At 43.2% G+C, this 18,387-nt stretch overlaps 1 protein-coding gene across 1 annotated transcript in view; it reads left to right on the top strand.

Annotated features, from left to right (window-relative positions):
- The first annotated feature begins 980 nt into the window (after window positions 1–980).
- Window positions 981–18,387, top strand: part of grk4 (G protein-coupled receptor kinase 4) — a 44,070-nt gene continuing 26,663 nt past the window's right edge. The window contains exons 1-2 of the mRNA XM_061092107.1: window positions 981–1,345; window positions 15,230–15,325. Coding sequence (XP_060948090.1) covers window positions 1,294–1,345; window positions 15,230–15,325 — 148 coding nt within the window. The 5' untranslated portion in view covers window positions 981–1,293. The remainder of the gene's footprint in view (window positions 1,346–15,229; window positions 15,326–18,387) is intronic.

Below are 18,387 nucleotides of genomic sequence, written 5' to 3' on the forward strand. Positions count from 1 at the left end.
AGGAATAAGATGAGGTTAATATACGTAATAGCAAAAGAACAGTAAGTTTCTTTACTAAAGTGTCAGAACCTTGACACCTTCGGTCGTCACTCTTGACCAAGGAACATCTAACAGGCCCTAATCAGAAGATCGAAAAGATATTATAAGACATTCTTTTTTAATAAAAAAGACCTTAGAGATTTTACTGTAACTTATCCATCTCAACTTACCTTATTATAACTTATCTAATCTTAACTTATCTTTTCCTATCTTAACGTATCTTAACGAAGCTTATCTTAACTCAACTCATCATATCTTTTCTTAACTTATCCTCATAGATAGATAGATAGATAGATAGATAGAGTACTTTATTCATCCCCGAGGGGAAATTAAGTTGTCATAGCAGCCGGTATATTTGAATACAATAAAATACAATACAATAGAATAAAATATAAAATATTGAGGTAGAAAGAATAATAACTAATATTTCCTTAACTTAACTTATCTTAACTAAACTTTTCTTATCTTAACTTATCTTACCATAGCTTATCTTAATTTACTTATATAAACTCCATTTAACTCATCTTTCCTTAACTTAAAATATCTCATCTTGTATTCTTTTAGCTCATCTTATTTGTCCGTAACATATCTTACCTTAACTTAAAACTAAGTTAAGGGGGGGGGGCGTGTAGAAAACGACACATGAGCACGAGCTGCCACAAAATCACGCACGACCATGGAAGCAACCAAAAAAATTGCATGCATGTATGTAGAAAATGCACTTTGCCTGTGTATGTGTGTGTATGTGTGTGTGTGTGTGTGTGTGTGTGTGTGTGTGTGTGTGTGTGTGTGGTTGCACTGGTTGTAAAGTGATCCCTCCTACTCCCGCTGGTTCGTTGTGCAGAGGAGGGGCGAAGAGGAGGAGGAGGAAGCAGGAAGGGTAGGCAGGCAGGCAGGGAGAGAGAGAGAGAGAGAGAGAAAGAGAGAGATAGAGAGGGAGAGAGAGAGAGAGAGGGGTAGGGAGTCAGGCTGTGAATGCTAACGAGCCCCGTTCGCAACCACACGCAGCTCCGTGGCTCGGCTTCGAGAGAAAACAACCCGTGTAGCAATGGAGAGGAGCGAGGAGCAGCGTTAGAACCTCCGGCTATGTGTGTCCGCCCCGCAGGCGAGCAGCAGCCTCCCCGCCGTCGGCACGTTTGATACGAAGAAGAAGAAGAAGACGAAGAAGAAGAAGAAGGAGGAAAAAAAACCCACAACGTCTTTTTTTCCGCTGAGTGAAATGTGTCGCTGCTGCTCCGGACTCACATTCTGACAATGGAGATTGAAAATATCGTGGCCAACACGGTTCTGCTGAAGGCGAGAGAAGGTAAGAGGCGTTTCAGTGTGTTTGTGTTGTGTTCACCCTCCACCTCCTCCTCCACCACCTCCTCCTCCTCCACCTCCTCAGCGGCTCGGTCACGGTAGAGCCCGGAGCTGTCGGCGGCAGCAGCCGTCCTCCTCCTCCTCCTCCTCCTCCTCCTCTTCCTCCTCTTCCTCTTCCTCCTCGCTGGGATTTACGCTTCCTCCGTCTCCTCATCCCCTTTGCGCAGCGCTTTGTCTCCGGGCAAAAACACAGCGCACACTGGGTAGTGAACCATCAGCTTGTAGCCTCCACCTCCACCACCAACACCTCCAGCTCCATATATGTGTCATTGCGCCGGGCAGGTTAGCACCGGGCCCGCGGAGCATTGGGGCTGAGGGGGGGGGATGAACCACGCAGGGAGGGTCTGCAGCATCGCGTTAGAGGATGGGTCGAGTGGGGTTTTCTCTCACAAGCACCATTTGTTCTTTTCTTTGTGGTTATTTACCATGTCGGAGGGTGTGTATCCTCGCCACACGACGGTGGCCGTGGAGCTGAATGTGCGCAGTGGGGCTCGAGCCTCCTCCTCCTCCTCCTCACCTGTGTCACTGTGGCTCTGAAGCCTCGCTGTGGAGGTGGACGAGTGGTTTGATGTGACAAGAGACTGATGTGCTGCTTTTCAGCTGGGATGGACTCTCCTCATCGTGTGATAATGGTGGGTTTGGGTGTAGAGGGGGAGTGGGCCCGGGGGGCTACCGCTGCTCGGTGGGCCGGTGATGCCACAGCAGCTCACCTGGAGGGGGTGAAACGAGAAGGAGAGGAGGAGGAGAAGGAGGAGGAGGAGGAGGCGAGTATCCATCTGTTTTCCAGGAGGTGGCAGAGCAGAGAGGCTGCTCGGTGGCCTGTGAGTGGGCGCGAGGTGGGTGTTCAATACTGGATCAGCACCCAGAGGGGGGAGAGAGAGAGAGAGGGAGGGAGAGAGAGAGGAGGGGGTGTTATTACTGCTCAACGATTTCCACTCGTGTTTTTTTCCTCTTTCCAATCGCACTGGACAGCAGCAGCAGCAGCAGCGGTGGTGTTCCTGGTGTATACGGTCCCAGAGTACATTGTGCAACTTGATCCATTTTGCTTTTACATACATCGCTCGAGGGGGTCGTGGTTCAGCACCCCGCCCCCCCCCCCCACACACACACAGAGGCCCTCCCTGCCTAAAAGACTCACATTTTATTCAGTGTGCGTCGTCAGCTCAAGACTAAACACTGCTGTGAAACGGATTGTTCACGGCCCCACTGAATCTGTCTCACAGCAGCTCCCTTGGAGGCAGCAGGCTTCCCTCTACCTGCCATCGAGTGGAGCCAGGCCTGGTCCTGAGTGTTGTTGTGCACCGATCAGCTCCACAGGCTCCATACCTGTCACCAGCTGTGGTCACCAGCGGCTCCAGAGAGGGCCAGGAGGAGCCTGGTGTCTCTCAACACGAGGCCCCAGAGTCACTAACACATCTGTTGCTTTTTGAATAGAAGATTGGGATATTGATACGTTTGGAATCATTGGAGTTGTCATGGTTCTTTATTTTATGTGAGGGAATTTGATTATTAGATTAATCGGTAAAGACAATTATCTGTAGTGGTCGTCTTTCCAAGTTTACATTTAGTTGGTATAACATGGAGAATGCTGTGCAGCATCAAAAAGCTGTTTTTTGTAAATATTTCTCCCGTCTTAATCATCACAGAGATTAAAAAAGCGAATGGCTCCCTATTTATCTGTGTACGGTGCATAGGAGACTAATTTGGTTTTAATTCACATTTCCAGTGGTGGATGTTTGTAGCTGTCAACATGTTTCAATATGTCACAGAGACGACGCTGGTTGTGTTACTAACCCCCCCACGTTTAATCGCACAAAACCCAAGAGAAAACAGCTCCCGTGCATCAGAGGTCAGCGGCCATTCATCGGAGGGGTTTGTCTTCGGCCTCCTTCGTGCACGCAGGTGGCGTCGCAGCAGGACCATGCATGCAGAGGCGGCTTTTCATCCGCAGGAGCTGAATCCAAGCCACTGAGTCAGCAAGAGTTTGCCCTGCTGACGTGCCCCTGAGCAAGACATTAAATCATTTGTTCTGTAACTCGCTGACCTCGCTGCAAGAGAGGGGAGATGACAGAGGAATTCCCGGTTTGGTGCTCGGTCTAAAAATCCACTGTGCACGCAGAATTGGACGTTTTCATAGTTGGTTTGCAAGATTCTCCATCTCAGATATAACACTTGGCCAGAGATGTCACCCTACACATCCGTCAGTCAGTCTTTTCACAAGATGATCGAAACTTTTTCGTACCTGTTGATGTGAAACTGGGTGGCGAGAGTGAGAGGGGGTGTGGTGTGCCTGGTTTGAGTTGAAATGACACATCAAGGGAAGTGGTTTAGAAACGACAGTGTTCCCAGCTCTCTACCCTCAACGCTGTGAATCTCACACATACAATCTGGTACAAAATGTAGGTAACAAACCATCACATTTACATTATTTAGATGTTATCTATGCCTCAGAGCTACTTACCGGTAGACTGCCTAAGAGACGGGTGCATGAGGAAGAGGTCTCCTAAAGTTAAAAGGAGTCATTCCCATAGCCCCCCTGAGATTAAATACAATTTAGAAAAAATGGTGATTGTGATAATCCCAGGAGGGATATCTTTTGGCAGAGATGCAACCCACAGTTTATGAAGATTTGAAAACTAAGCCAAGTTTACTAGAATATTTTTCAACATAGCAGTACGTGTCCACATTGTTTATCTTTAACACCAGTAATTGTTTCGTGAGTCTAGACCCTTTCAAATTTGTTACTACCTGTTACTACCATAGAATGTGATCAGTATATTTTATACAGGTACTGGTGCACACATTGGCTTATATTCACTGAAAGCTGCAGTGCATAAAGCAGTTAAAAGCCCTCGGTAATTTAGAAACAGTGGAGTCATAGTTTGTCCCGCAGACTCCACTGTTTACAATACTTTGCCGAACCTGAGTGGGCAGAGCACCCTATCACAGCGCAGCAGATGGTGGTGGTGTGAAGTTTGTTAAATAAAAAATATGCTTACTCTTCAGCTGTCAAATATCCTGCCTCATTCCATTTATTTGTCAGAGCAATAAGTAACAAAACCGTAGGGTCTTGTTTTGTATTCGTTCCACATACAAACATGAGTTAAGAGAAGAAAAAGGGAAACAACCGTGGACATAAACTTTAATGTGTCCGGTAGCCTTACATGAAGTTGTGTCACAGATAGAAGCAAGCTGGGCCGATCAGCTACTGGAAAATGTTTCTGAGACATATTTTCCTTCTTGCAGGAAAAAGTCAACGGATGTGAATCCTAATCTCCCCCTGATGCTGTAAACAATTAAAACCAAGCTGAGGTTTACATATTTAAAAAACATCGGCTCTGATATTATTAGATATAGTTAGTCTGTACTCTACAGGAGTTATTTTGTGAAACTCTTTGTGTTTCTGGTTTGGCAGATGACAACCACTGATGCAAAATTTCAAAGAAAAGTTGAAAACACAGAGGTTAACTGTAATTTTTTTTTAAGTTGACATTACGGCTTATGCATTTAACGACCTACTGGAGGACTTGCATTAAAGCATTAAAGTATTAGCTGTTGTACACCGCCTTGTTTTGAGTGATGTTCTGCACCACAGAGGCAGGAGGAGGATCTGGGTGTTATAGTTTTTAGGTGACAGCTCTTTAGCATCTAGGGACCTAGATCAAGTTGCCCACACTGACATAATAATGTCAGTTGTTGTCAGTAAAAGTGCATTGCCTCTGCCATTGTTACCTCTGCCAAGGAGGTTTCGTTTTTTTTGCTCGGTTTGCTCAAATATTCTTTTTTAGTTAAGAGTTTACCTGGACTAATACTTTCAACAGATGTGAGTTATATTTGTAGTTAATGACATCACATGAGTTTTATATGATGAAATAAAAATGAAAAATGGTTGTTTTTGAAGTAATAATAAGTAAAATAGTCATGGTGCCTCTGTCACTGACTTAACTGTCAGTTCCTAAGATTGAGGGTTTTGAGGAGAAATGTTTCACAGCCAAGAAGCAATGAAACGGAGGACAGAGAGAAACAGGATTAACTGGTGCAGCTGAGTTTCAATACAAGTAACAATACCGGCAAGATTAACATATTTTGACCACATTACATTTTCACACCTATTTTATTTATATACGATGAACAGAGTGACTGGACATGAATATGACACTCCTCTTACCTCTTTTCCCTGAAGTCACATTTACTTGTTAATACTTATGAGTTTCTGTCATTATTGCAACTGTTTTTTTTTTTTTAAAAGGAAGAAGGAATGCAGACAGTCCAGTGCTCACATTCCTCTGACAAACAGAAGAAACTTTAATCCTGCCTGTATATCTCATTTCCACCTTACAAGTTGGAAACTTTACTCTGATTATTTTTTTTGTTTTTCAGCATAACATTACAAATGTCTGGAGTCGGTGTCACTAACCTCTATGTGCTCTCGGCTCCACCACAGCTCAAATTGTAGGCCAGCAGGTCCTCTTTGACGACTTGTGAGGGTTTTTTCGTGACGTTAGTCAGCATGGCTTTATTAGTCTTGTGGCTATAGCTAAGGCTAACACTTGTTGTCATCACTCTGGGGTGTTTCCTCCAGCTGAGGCTAATAAAACACATTGCTTTGTGACTGTCCCTTGATGTGGGACTCACTTTACAGTTATGACACCCACAAATGGGCCGTGCGGAGCATGAGACTCTGTGCGTCGCGTTCACAACCTCTGCCGCATGGCAGTGGCAGCGACGCTTTGCTTGGTGGCTACTGGGATGTTCATTAGCACAACTTCTTGGCAGGATGACGAACCATAAAGAAGCACTTTTTTAGGAACATCATAGGGACGTTGCTGCAGCTTCCCTCCGAGCTAAATCAGACAGTGTGTAGTTACAGGTTTTTCAGGTTCAAAGAAAGATTTGGTTTCTCTAAAAAGAGTTTCCAGTTGTTGGGCAGAGTTTGAGTCCAGGATAATGCATGCTATATGTCAAGGTTCCTCATGTTTCACCAGTTAAAAGCTAGGCTTGGTTAATCTTGGATATTTAAACAACATTTCCAAGCATCGCACCCCCTCCCCTCTGCTCTCTAGTCAAAGTTACTTCCCCAAACACATGAGCACACACTGCCTGACAACTGCTTGAAGCCGACTTTTCCCTGACTCACTCGCTAACTTCTTACTGTAGTTTGTGCTTCAGCTGTCTATGTCTCTCTGCCTGAAGACTGCGGTCATGTGCAGTGACAACACTGACAGGGTGTGCACAGACAGGCAGGTCGGTTAGTGAGCGACAGGTACGCCGACCAATCATTTCACTCGGTTTGAATGAAATGTCAACTTATTGATGGGTATCGGAATGTGAAGAGGGTTTCAGAAACCAATTACCAACCCTACTTTTAAGGAAATCATTTTTGAGTCTACCCTTTGTTCAATACTGTCAGTTCTGCTTTGAGATATGGTTCAAATGTTTTGTTTTATCAGAGATTATCTTTAAGGTGTAATATGTGCTATGTGTTCCACACTCAAGGGCTCAGTGCTGGAGAGGCTGCTTCTTAGTGTTCCTGTCCTTTCAGCACGGCCATGAAATTAAGCAGTGGGCGTCTTCGTCTGCGAGACAGCTGTAGATAACATATAGATGATTAACCTTACAGTTTGTGCTCTTAACAATCAAAACATCTTCTTGCGCGTCTTGCTCAAGATTAGTCTCACGACGTTGGCTTCACCGCCCTCCCCCTCCTCTCTCCCTCAAGACGCTGAAAACAAGGGTCAGTTTTCAAGCACGTCTCAGCTCGAGTTAATGGAACATCTCAAACACAGAGAGAGATGGGCTGGAGGAAGGAAATGTCTCGCAAAACACCACAGCACGCGGCTGGAATGAGAAGTACTGGTGTGTGCGTCTCGGGTGTTTAAGGTTAGTGTTAGGTAAGAAGTGGTGAGGGAAAATTAAAGCAAGCACGTATGGTCCTCAAAAGTGACCTGTTACTACTTGTGTGGTTGTGTGCTCATATGAAAACCTGCTCTACCTCGTGTGACAACCAGCCCCTCGTGCCTTGTTGTCGTGTCCCGAAATTGACTCTGATGTTGTAATGTGGTTTCACATTTTTGCACATGATTCAAGCCTTTTCTCTCTGTGCCATATGGATCGAGAGAGAGCGAGAGAGAGAGAGAGAGAGAGGGAGGGAGTCTGGCCATAAAGAATTAACGAAGACGTAGCAAGAGAAGAAATGTGTTTATATGGGGGAGGGGAACAAGGAGCTGAAGTCAGGGAGGGGATGAAAAAGGGGAATGGGGGTATGTGAGAGAGGTGAGGATTAGAGGGAAGCAGCGGTGCATGATATTCACATGTTTCTCTTTCCCTCTCTCTCTCAGCTGATGTGCGAGTACACACATGGATTACCTTGTGCAAACACTAGGCCTTTGCTTTGAATAGGCAACAAAGATACTCGCAGCTAATGTTTTCCTTATCAGAGGCTACTCAGGCCAATCACACACTGTATTTTCGAGTGACTGGGAAGGCAACAGACCCATTCATTTATTATGGCAGGACTCCATTGTGCCCATGTGCATGTGCATGCTCGTATTACAATGGGCCCTAAAGTGACCCTCTCTCATTTCCTACCATTTAAGTAATGGTTTTGGGAGAGTACTGCAGCCGTCCAATCCGAACCTCTGCACATGCGGCTGCTGCAGGGACAAATCAGACGAGGCAGGGCTGGTACCGAATACTCACCGGAGTATTATCCCGGTGAAAAAGTTTGTATAGTTAGTGCCAAAATGCAATGGACTTACTTCTCAGCATGTTTGACGTTATACCTTTCTTCCTTTTCACTCTTTTTTTCTCTTCTCTTTGACTTTTCATTTCATGATCACAGGATTTTTTTTTCATTTTTTGCCCTCCATTGTGTTTCTAGGAAAGCAATCATCTACTCGTCTGTTAAAGCGTGTAGCCAAATGTTTGGGAAGCCTTTTCTGTCACTGTCACAAACGACGTGCATTTTCTGGCCTTGTGGCTGTTATTCTCAGTTTCGGCATGTGACACGTGTTCAGCAACTTCTCCTAAATGGTGATGAAAATTAAAGACGGGTTGTGAAGACAGCAGCACCGCACCGCTCTGTGTTCTGGGTAACATCTGAAAAAAGCTGGGAATCACAGCAGAGGTTGCCACCAATACCTCTTCCATTCTAAAGTGCTGTTTTTATTAAGTTTATCACATCTATGTCTTTAGTTATTATTAAGTCTAGTTGTCAAATAATCCCTTTATGTTTTCACATATTTTTTTTGTTCTCTCATTCAGTATAGAGTTGATGGATAACTCAATGATAGTGCTGTAGCTGGTTAGTATTGCCATTGTCAAATAATCTACCAATATAACTGCATTAAAACAACGTACTAATTCTCTGATATTTGTTTGTTCTGTAAAATGGCAAAAAGCGTCTTGTGTGTTCCAGCGACTTTTAGCCAAGGAAGGCATTATTCTTATCACAATTATTCAACAAAACTGTTACCCATACATTTTCCAATGAATTACTTATTATTAAATCAGTTGTCATTTAAGTTCTAAACGGATTTGGAGACTAAATCCAATCTTGCTGTTGCTGTTTCTTATAAAATAACCTTGACAAAATCAGCATTTAAAAAGAAAATGATGTCACCTGAATAGAATATGTTTCATATCTTGTTGTTTGTATTTGACATATTTGGTATTAAATATGAAAAGGAACCTGAAACTGCAATACAAAATCTGACTGACCCGTTGGACACAGGAATTGTGATTGTAAAATGTCAGACAACAATCTCACAGAGGTGTAACGATTCTGAATTTGAGACCGAAACTGTGACACAAACGTCCTGGCTTGTGATACAGGAAGACACAGCCATCATAGCTAAACTTCAGCCCTCTGCCACCTCTACTGTTGAACTCTCATTACTACCATTACTTTTTTAACAACTCTCATTTTACCACCAAAACTTCAACACAGGTAAATCACTAAATTATAGTTAATCCATGTGATCCCTTTGGTCCCATATGGACTGAAAGGTTAGGCTACCTTAAATTGGCCACTGAGAAACAAAACAAACCACGGTGCATTTGGAGAATTGTTACTTCCCTAATACCTAATGTGATGGATTTATTTAATTTGTGACAAGGAACTGTACTCAATGCTGTGGTCAAACAATGTGATATTAACACGTTTTCTATATAACCTCAAATGTACCGTTGACATTTTTACAGCCATCTTTTATGGCTTATCAGTTGTGTAGAGCTGATATTGGCAGACATTTTGTGTCCAGTCTAGTTTTACTTGTTTCCAGACAAAAAGTCAACAGATAGAAAGCAATTAAAATGCTGTTTAGGTATTTTAACATTTGAGTCATAATTTAATTTATTACACGGGGATGTCTTCTGTGAGCTCTGTCTTATTTTTTCACTTTAGCATTTTGAATGTGAACTAAGTGATGAACTCAATTTGAACTGGCATTAAAAATGTATAAATCTGACTTGGTGGAAGCTGTGTGAACTCTGATATGGTGGGGTGGGTGGGGACTCGCTCTGAGATGATGCTGCCACATTCTACTGTGAGTGACCTCCTCCTGTCTGGCTCCTTCTCCCACTTGAGATGAAAGGGAGAGGAGCAGTTTTTGGATGGTGTTGTCAGACTGTTCTGCTGCACGCGCAGTACGAGCATGTGAAAGCTGCAGCCGCTCACGGGGGGGAAACGGAGCAGAGACAGAAAGGACCCATAAATGAGCATTGACTGATGCACTCATACAGCTCACTCCAGACAGACAGAGACATACAAGCCAAAGAGCTTTTTTAAAACTAAAATGATTTGTCTACATGAGAGGTTTGGGTCCTTATCAGTTTTAATCCCAGTCCATACTTACATTTATGAAAACGCATATCACATGACCTCATGTACACTTGGCATACACATGCTACAAGTGTCCTAGTAAGCAGTTGTATATTTGTAAAATACAGAATTTGACTGCACAACAGCTGTGAAGCAGAAAACACAACAGTAATCACTTGTAATTGATTGACCATGTTGTGTTCTGCACTGGTAGCTGAGGCCTATGTCAGTTGGTGTCCTCTGAATCAGCGAAGGCTACGTCGTGACCAAAAAGACTCAATCAGCAAGCGGCTGGGAGTGTTTCAAAACATTCCCATTTCTGCCGGCCCAGTCTAAAGCGCAGCCACCAGAGTTTTCAAACTAAAACAGGCTCAGCAGCCTTTCCAAACATTTCAGCTGTAGTGTGGATGCCAGGTTTATCCGTAGCAGGGTTACTACTGAAAATGCAGTAACATATATGCAGGCTTAGCTTCCTGCTTTAAACTGTGCAACAAATGAGATCAAAGTGAGTAGGCCTTTGCCTGCTGACACACTGTTACATTTTGCTTTGGTGCCACTTGGCACTCTATGTCCCCTTTCTTAAACTACAGTCTGTAGGACTCTTATCAATGGGCAAGACTTTGGTTCCATAGAGTTGTTTTAAATGAGCTGAGTATTATCATAGGTGACAGGCAACATGAGGAAAAAGAGAAGGGGATGATGTAAGGTTGTGTGACTCAAATCAGAGATGTGCGCCATGTTCAACACATCTGCCTGCTGTGCGACCAGGATGCCCCATGTGTCAATAAAGCTGCTAAGCAAATGAATGTGCGTCGCCAGAGTCAAGCAGCTTGAGTCTCATTTTGACATCGGCCTTTGTCAGCGTTTGAATCTCGTCACTGCCGCACATGCGCAGCCCTGTCCCAGGATCCTGTGCGATGATCTCAGCGCTGGCTTCGGCTCGGCAGTGAATGAGCAAAACTGCCCTGGAGTCAGTGTTTATGGAGGGCCCCGTTCTCTCGGAGGGGAGAACCAAAGTTCAATAAATACTTGCTCCATCCTGTCTGCATTAAGGGCCTGCACACATGGCTTTGACGTCAGAGTGACATTAAACAGGGTGGGGTGGCCCAGCCGGCTCTGACAGGCATGTGCACACACGCACACATTCACTCGCATACACACAGACGCTCTCTTCTGAACCTCGGCTTTCAAATCCCTGTCTTTCTTTTCTAGTCGGTACCTTTTTTTCCACTTTTGTCATTTCCCCCTGATCCTCTCTGAGTCGTTCTTTCATTCTTTTTTCCCACTCGACCTCAAGTTTAGGTCACATTTCAGCCACAGTGTAGTTGTCTGTACAGGATACAAGTAGGGCTCTTTCAATTGTTGTCTAAGTTTCAGTTTATGAACAGAAAACACATTTAAAATAAAACTTTCCTGGGGTGGAATTAAAGTCTTTAAATGTCTTGTTTAGTTCAGGGGAAAACAACAAACCCTGACCCCCTGGAACAGTCAATCAATTATCAAAATGGTTGATTGACTACTTATTTTTGTGTTGATCAGCTCATCCATTAATTGACTTAATTTATTAATTGACTAGCAATGACACTGCCATCCTTTGTTGGTCTTAAGGCCCTTTCAGATTATCCCTTTTCTGACATGATCTCCGGTGAATGTCCACGCATCTGTGTCCAGACATTCTTGGGAGTTTGCTTCCTCTCTCTCATACGGACAACGAACGCAGCAGGAGATTCTCTACTCAGCCGTGTTCACAATAACAGAAATCTCTGGAGTGAGGAGTGGCGAAACGGGCAGAGTTCGAATGTGACACATGCATTCTGCTGCAGAGATCACATGTTCTTATTGACAACATATCGACAACGGCATTTGCCCTCATCACTAAAAGCTCCCTTGACATCTTCTTTGGTGTCTTCTATGTGTTTGGCTGTGCTTCACGCTCGCACATCTAAAAGCAGCTTTAGTAAGTGATTTTCACTGCGTATGGCCCTTGGTCTGCACTAAGCTGTCTGTTTTGTTCAGAGCTTTTCCTCCACACATTTACGCTACCAAAAAAGACCTATGTGACTGAAAACATGCCTAACATTCCTACCTGATTTTAAAATGTGTTTCCATGATATAGCTGTTCTCCCCTGAAATACACGTAAACTTGTGTCATATAATTTGGTGAACTGGGATACACTCAATATTAGCCTTTCCTCCATAGTGCATTCTGTGCCTGGCTGGATGCTCTGTTTCTAATGGACACACAAGGGCTCGTCATGAGCTTTGCTTTGGCGCAGTGAAAAATCGATCTTGCGCGGCACAGCCCAGGAGGTTTGTGTAAGAGTGAGAGCAGACACACTGTCCATACAGTGCCTGTGTGTTTGTAGGGCGTTGTTTCGCATGTGTTTGACCCCATCGACCCCTGTATGTTTTTGTATTGAAGTTGTCACGTGTCACTGCCGGGCCAGCTGGTGTGTCGTGAACTTAGAGGCCAGAGGATTTCCCTCCCTGTCATCCTCAGATTGTGTACATGGTTCACTCGATCTCGAGCAGATTCATCAATCTGGTGTCTTAACACAGCTCTGAAATATATATATATATATTTATAAGCTTTATTTGCATCAAGATTGGACAGTATGTTCTTACTAAGTTCAAGTCCCGGTTCTCCCGAGGTCTTTCTCTGTGGACTGTGATGTTCTCTCGGTGTCTGTGTGGGTTTTCTTCAGTTACCCCAGATTAATCACAGTCTAAAGACATGCAGATTGGGGTTAGGTTAATTAAAGACTCTAAATTGACCGTAGATGTGAATTTGAATGGTTGTTTGTCTCTGTTGGCTCCGCGATACACTGGCAACCTGCCATGGGTAAACCCCACCTTTCACCCAATTACAGCTGGGATTGGCTCCAGCTCCCCCGTGACCCTCTAAGGATAAGTGGTATAGATAATGAATGGATGGATGGGTGCATTAAAATGAAGGAAGCCTTTTTGCCAAACTTAGGTAACATATTACCTACAGTGCAATGCATAGAGACAGACAACAGAAACAATATGATGATTCTTACTTAACAATCACTAGATTGTATGTGAAAATGTATCTTGGTCTGTTAAAATCTGTAAGGGGCTTTGTAGTAAACATGTTTGAATGCTTTAAAGAGAGTTAATGGAAAAAGGCCTTTCTTTTGTTTCAACATTTGGTATCGAAATTCAAGCGTGTCATCAAATAAACTTACCAGAATCCAAGTCGCCTTTGAAAAGTTTGGCGAATGAGATAAAAGTCATGGAAAGCGATTGGCCTCTGGCATTTATAAAGTTTCTTACTAAGAGCTGAAGGCTCCATCAGATGTTTTATATTAACGGCAGTTTGGCATTTTGTTTTTCCTTTAAGAAAAAGCAGCTGTTGGATTTTATCAACAAGGAAGAAGAGGACTTTAGTTACATAAACTTTCTTTAAAATTCAATATGTATTATTGTTGTCTTCAAACGATACATACCCCTACATTTGGCTTTAAATCAGAGTTCTGACAAAATAAATTTAATAAAAATGTTTACCGCAAAGAAAAGTTCTATACTTATAAAGGATATGTACACTGCTCAAAAAAGTAAGGGAACACTTAGATCACACATCAGATCTTGATTAACAACTTATTCAAGTTAAAAATCTGCATTAATCACATGAAAAAGCCATTCCATTTTTGTGGGTTGTCTTGCTTTTTCCTCTCCATCGCACCTGTTGTCATTTCATTTGCACCAGAGTAGGGAAATTGATTCACAATCTGTCGTGCTTTCTAAATGGACAGATTGAAATCCCTGAAGTTTAACTAACTTGGTGTTAAACTGTGACGATTAAGTGTTCCCTTCATTTTTTTTGAGCAGTGTATTTTGGATGTGTTCTGGTTTTTTCAACTTTCTTGGATATTAGATAATTATATAGAGGCAGATAGGGAATAGGGGCAGAGAGAGAAGTTTAACATGAATAAATGCACCCTAGTCATTCTCCTATCAAGCTGCCTCTCTAATGATTATTTTTACAAGCAGCACAGAGGTTATGTTTTTGCCTCTGTCCAAAGTGTCCATATGTGGGTTTGTTCGTAAGCAGGATTGCGCAAAAAGTACCAAAACAGATTTTCAGTTTCTCTAGGGTGTTTTTTGACATTCTCCCTGATTTCCTAGGAAATGACACATCAATCTTGATGAAAAAAATCAGGCATAATAATAAGACTGATATCTATGAGTGTGTCCAATTTAGTGCAGCTTGAATGGATTTAAGCTGTCTGTTGGGCCTTGGAGTTTTTCACGTTAATCATTATGTCAGAAAATAATGTAAAATGTCCATCTCACATTGCCAGAGCTAAAAGTGATGTTTTACAATGCTGAACTAAATCTAAATAAGAAAGTCTTTGCATTTGAGAAGTTGTAACCAACAAATTGTTGCGTTCATACATAAACAACTCTTGCGCGGGCATACATACATTCTGTCTGCCTCCAGGAGTAAATACCTCCGATTTGACTGTTTCTCTTCACATGCACACACCCGTGCTGCTGTTGGAATGTGCATGTGAAATATATTGGATGACCCCTGGCAATTTGAAGACTCTGGTTCTACCTAGAGGTCAATCATCTCTCACACCAGGGTCTTCTGAGCGGCCAAAAGAACTTCCCAGTACCACTCTCCCTGTGTGTTTGTGTGTGAGATAGCCCATGAACGTTATGTTTGGCTAATGTTTGACTGAGCTCCAGGGAAAGAGCTGTGTGTGTGTATCTGATGATCTTTGAAGCTGTCAACATTCTTCACCACATGCTCTGTCATGATGCATAGAGGTGACTGGTGAGATGAACCAGCTGTCCCTGCCTGTGGTTACTGCAAGGTCAACATGCTCGCACTTGCACACGCACAAACACACTTGGCAGGGTATCTTGTTCGTGCGTTGAAATTGCCATCAGATGTATGTGGTTGAAGACTCAAGTACAGTGATTAACAGTGACCTGATTGATGTGCTGATTTACATCTCTTCTCTCCGTGTCTCTCAGGTGGAGGTGGGAAGAGAAACGGCCGCAGTAAGAAATGGAAGGAGATGCTAAAGCTGCCGCACATCAGCCAGTGTGAGGAGCTCCGTCGCACCATCGGTAAGAAATGAGGGAATGTATGTGAGTGCGTGAGGCAGAAACATATCGTGCCATGCTGAGTCTTTGGGGTGTATCTGACTGCGGGAGGAAGTTCAGATTGGACTTCCTTCCTGTTTCTACCCGTCTCCGCCCGTAGTTACAGGCAAGGGACAGGAAACACAATGTGTGTGGGTGTGTGTGTGTCTGTGTGTGTCTATCTGACACAGGGAATCCGTTTGGAAGCCGTTTCTTAGTCTCACTCTCTTTCTTAATATTTTGTGCGTGTCTACATTCAAATCTAAATATCAGTCAGTCCTGCTTCCTTCCTGTTCTCTGAATCCAGGTTTGACTCGAGGGTAGGGGCAGGATTTTCTCTTTGTGGCCAGAAAAGTGCTCTACTCTTAGGCTTTATTATCTCAACATCCCTTCCACACACTGAGGTTCTCTGAATGCCAGAGCACTCCGTGTGTTTATGTGTGTGTGCTGGTGCCTGTATGTGTGTGCGTAATAGTGCGTCACAGCTATCTCTGCCAGAGATTGCAGTGCAACCCTCCCCCACATTCTCTCCCTCCCTCTTTTCTATCTCCGTGCCTCCCCCTCCAACTATCTCTATCTCTCCCTCCATCCCGCTTTCTACCACTTGAGAACAGGAGAGTCATGAAGAGAGAGTGAGTGAAAATCAGAAACAAAGACAGAGGTTTTTACAACGGGAGGACAGATATCTTAAGGAGAGGAACGAGGGAGAGAAACACGAGGGAGGCAGAGTGAAAGAGATGTGGCTGCACGTCCTTGTATCTCTTATGCAGTGTCGATTGTGTTCCTCATGGAGGTGTCTTCACATCACACACCGTCACCCACCGATCCAATTATCATAAGCTTGAATGTATCTGTCGTCGGCAGTGATAAAAGATGATATCTACTCCAAAAGCAGCCCATAAATGTCACCTTAAGTGTGAAGAAGCATTGTGATTGTCATATCTTGCATATATATTGCCATTTGGATTAAGACTTTGCAGAGGATTCAAAATAATGGACTGTATGTGCCTCTATTTCTGTGTGTGTGTGCAGGCAGCAGCTGTTCAGGGTTACATACGTCACTATTACATAGACACTATTGCGTAATTTCCCTATCACACTGAGCACAGATCAAAATAATCCCCTTTGAGTACCTAAACACACTGACGTGTAGGCATGTGCATGTGCATATACACACCTGCGACACGCACACACATGCCCATGCACCACGTAGGCAAAGTGGATTGAAGGATACAGTAAAGCAACTGATAACTGTGTCTTTGTTGTGTCTTGGTAATGTCAGGCGTTTGACCTTAGCCTTGACAAGTGTGCAGTACTTCTAGGAAGCCCAGATTACATTATGTCGGCTGCAGCCACTTTGTCTGCCAGCCTCTGACCGCTTTACCTTTCTGTTCCTCCCCTTCTGTCTCCCACTGTCCTCTTTATTCCGGCGTCCCTGCAGCACATATGGTTCATGTGCACCTTTTGCTTTTGATCACGGACGTGTAAGCTTTGTTCCACCTCCTCCTGAAACCAGTTTTACGGAGGCTAACAGCTCTCAAATGCGCAGCAGCCGCAGCAGTACTGACTGTGAGTCTGTGCCTCAATGGTGTGCACAATTCAATATTTCAAACAATTGCATTTGTGCACATTTTAGAAGCCATTCGCTGTCTCACTAACTCGCTCTGTCTTGGCCTAAATTGGAGTTTTAATTAAGATGTGATTGCAGCTCACTTCACTTTCTGACAGTTACTAGTCCAGACTAGTTCAAGCTTTTCAACTGCTCCCGCCCACTTTTCACTACTCATTTTCCTGCTCCATTTTTCTCTGACACCTTGCTGTCTCTCTCGCTGTATTTTCCCCACTTTCTTTCTCTCTCTCTCTCACACACACGCACGTTTACAGACATGGCCTGCAGATAAAGTCCAGAGAATTGGCATTAACACCACAATCTGTCTTAACATCTTTGGGGTCTTCTACGTGTATGAGACCACTTTTTCAGATAATCCCAAGACTCTTACTTTGACATTTGCGTTCAAACAGGCACTTCCTCTGGAGAAAGTGCGTGGAATCAGGGGACTTCAGTGCTTGTCTGAAAGCAACTAGACAAACCCAGGGTCAATGTGGTATGAATAAAAAGATCAATTTCATCAACCGTTTCTCAAGAATTATCTCTTTTATTCTACGATTTTAGACAGTTCTCATTTACCATTCAATTCTGACATAAATAGATATTTAAATGAGTTTCTGGGTGTTGCCACATCACAGTTCTCTGTGTAATGACAATAAATAACACGTTCATGCTGAGACTGCTCCATGCCTTCCGAGAAATTGGAGATGTGTGATAGAAGAGGCCTGTGACCACATAAAAAAAAAGTCTGACAAATTAAATTAGCATTCTTGGTTTGCCACTGTTTGCCACATTTTTGAAGGAAGGCTCAGAACGTACACAATTATGGTATCTTGAATAGCTGTTGACATGTAGGCAAAAATATGTTAAATATATATCGATATATTGTATCATTGTGGCATAATTATTTTGAATCATATGAGTTACCCAATGGGAAAGTTACTAAGAACATGGAAACCTCTTCAAGAACATTGTAAAACAGTTTCTGGGATTTTTGCTCCACCACTTTGAGTGTCACCTTAAACAGTGAGCAGTTTTGCTGTGATGCAGCAGAGGGTGGGATCTAAGAGCCACTTTGGTATTTAGGTGGAAACCATCAGAACCTGTTCTCCAACAAGATACTGGAACCGGATATGGAGCCTGTGTGTCAACCCAAAATCTTTGAAATCTTTTGTTGTAATTACATGGAACAGGAGATAAGTTATATTCCCATGAGAAAAAAGTTGCACGTTATGTTTGCGTGGACAATAATATTCCAACTATTGACCCTGTTCTGAATAAGACATTACTCCATTCAAGATGTTTACCTGAGTTGATAATAGAATATTCTATTCATATTCACGTTTACATGTTACAGACATGAAGTGAACTTGGAGATTCTTTGCAATTTCTCTGGAGGATGTGTACGTGTGAACGCAAATGTGTGGGTGAGAGTTTC

Source organism: Limanda limanda, chromosome 2 (assembly GCF_963576545.1).
Source record: "Limanda limanda chromosome 2, fLimLim1.1, whole genome shotgun sequence".
Taxonomy (NCBI): Eukaryota; Metazoa; Chordata; class Actinopteri; order Pleuronectiformes; family Pleuronectidae; genus Limanda; species Limanda limanda.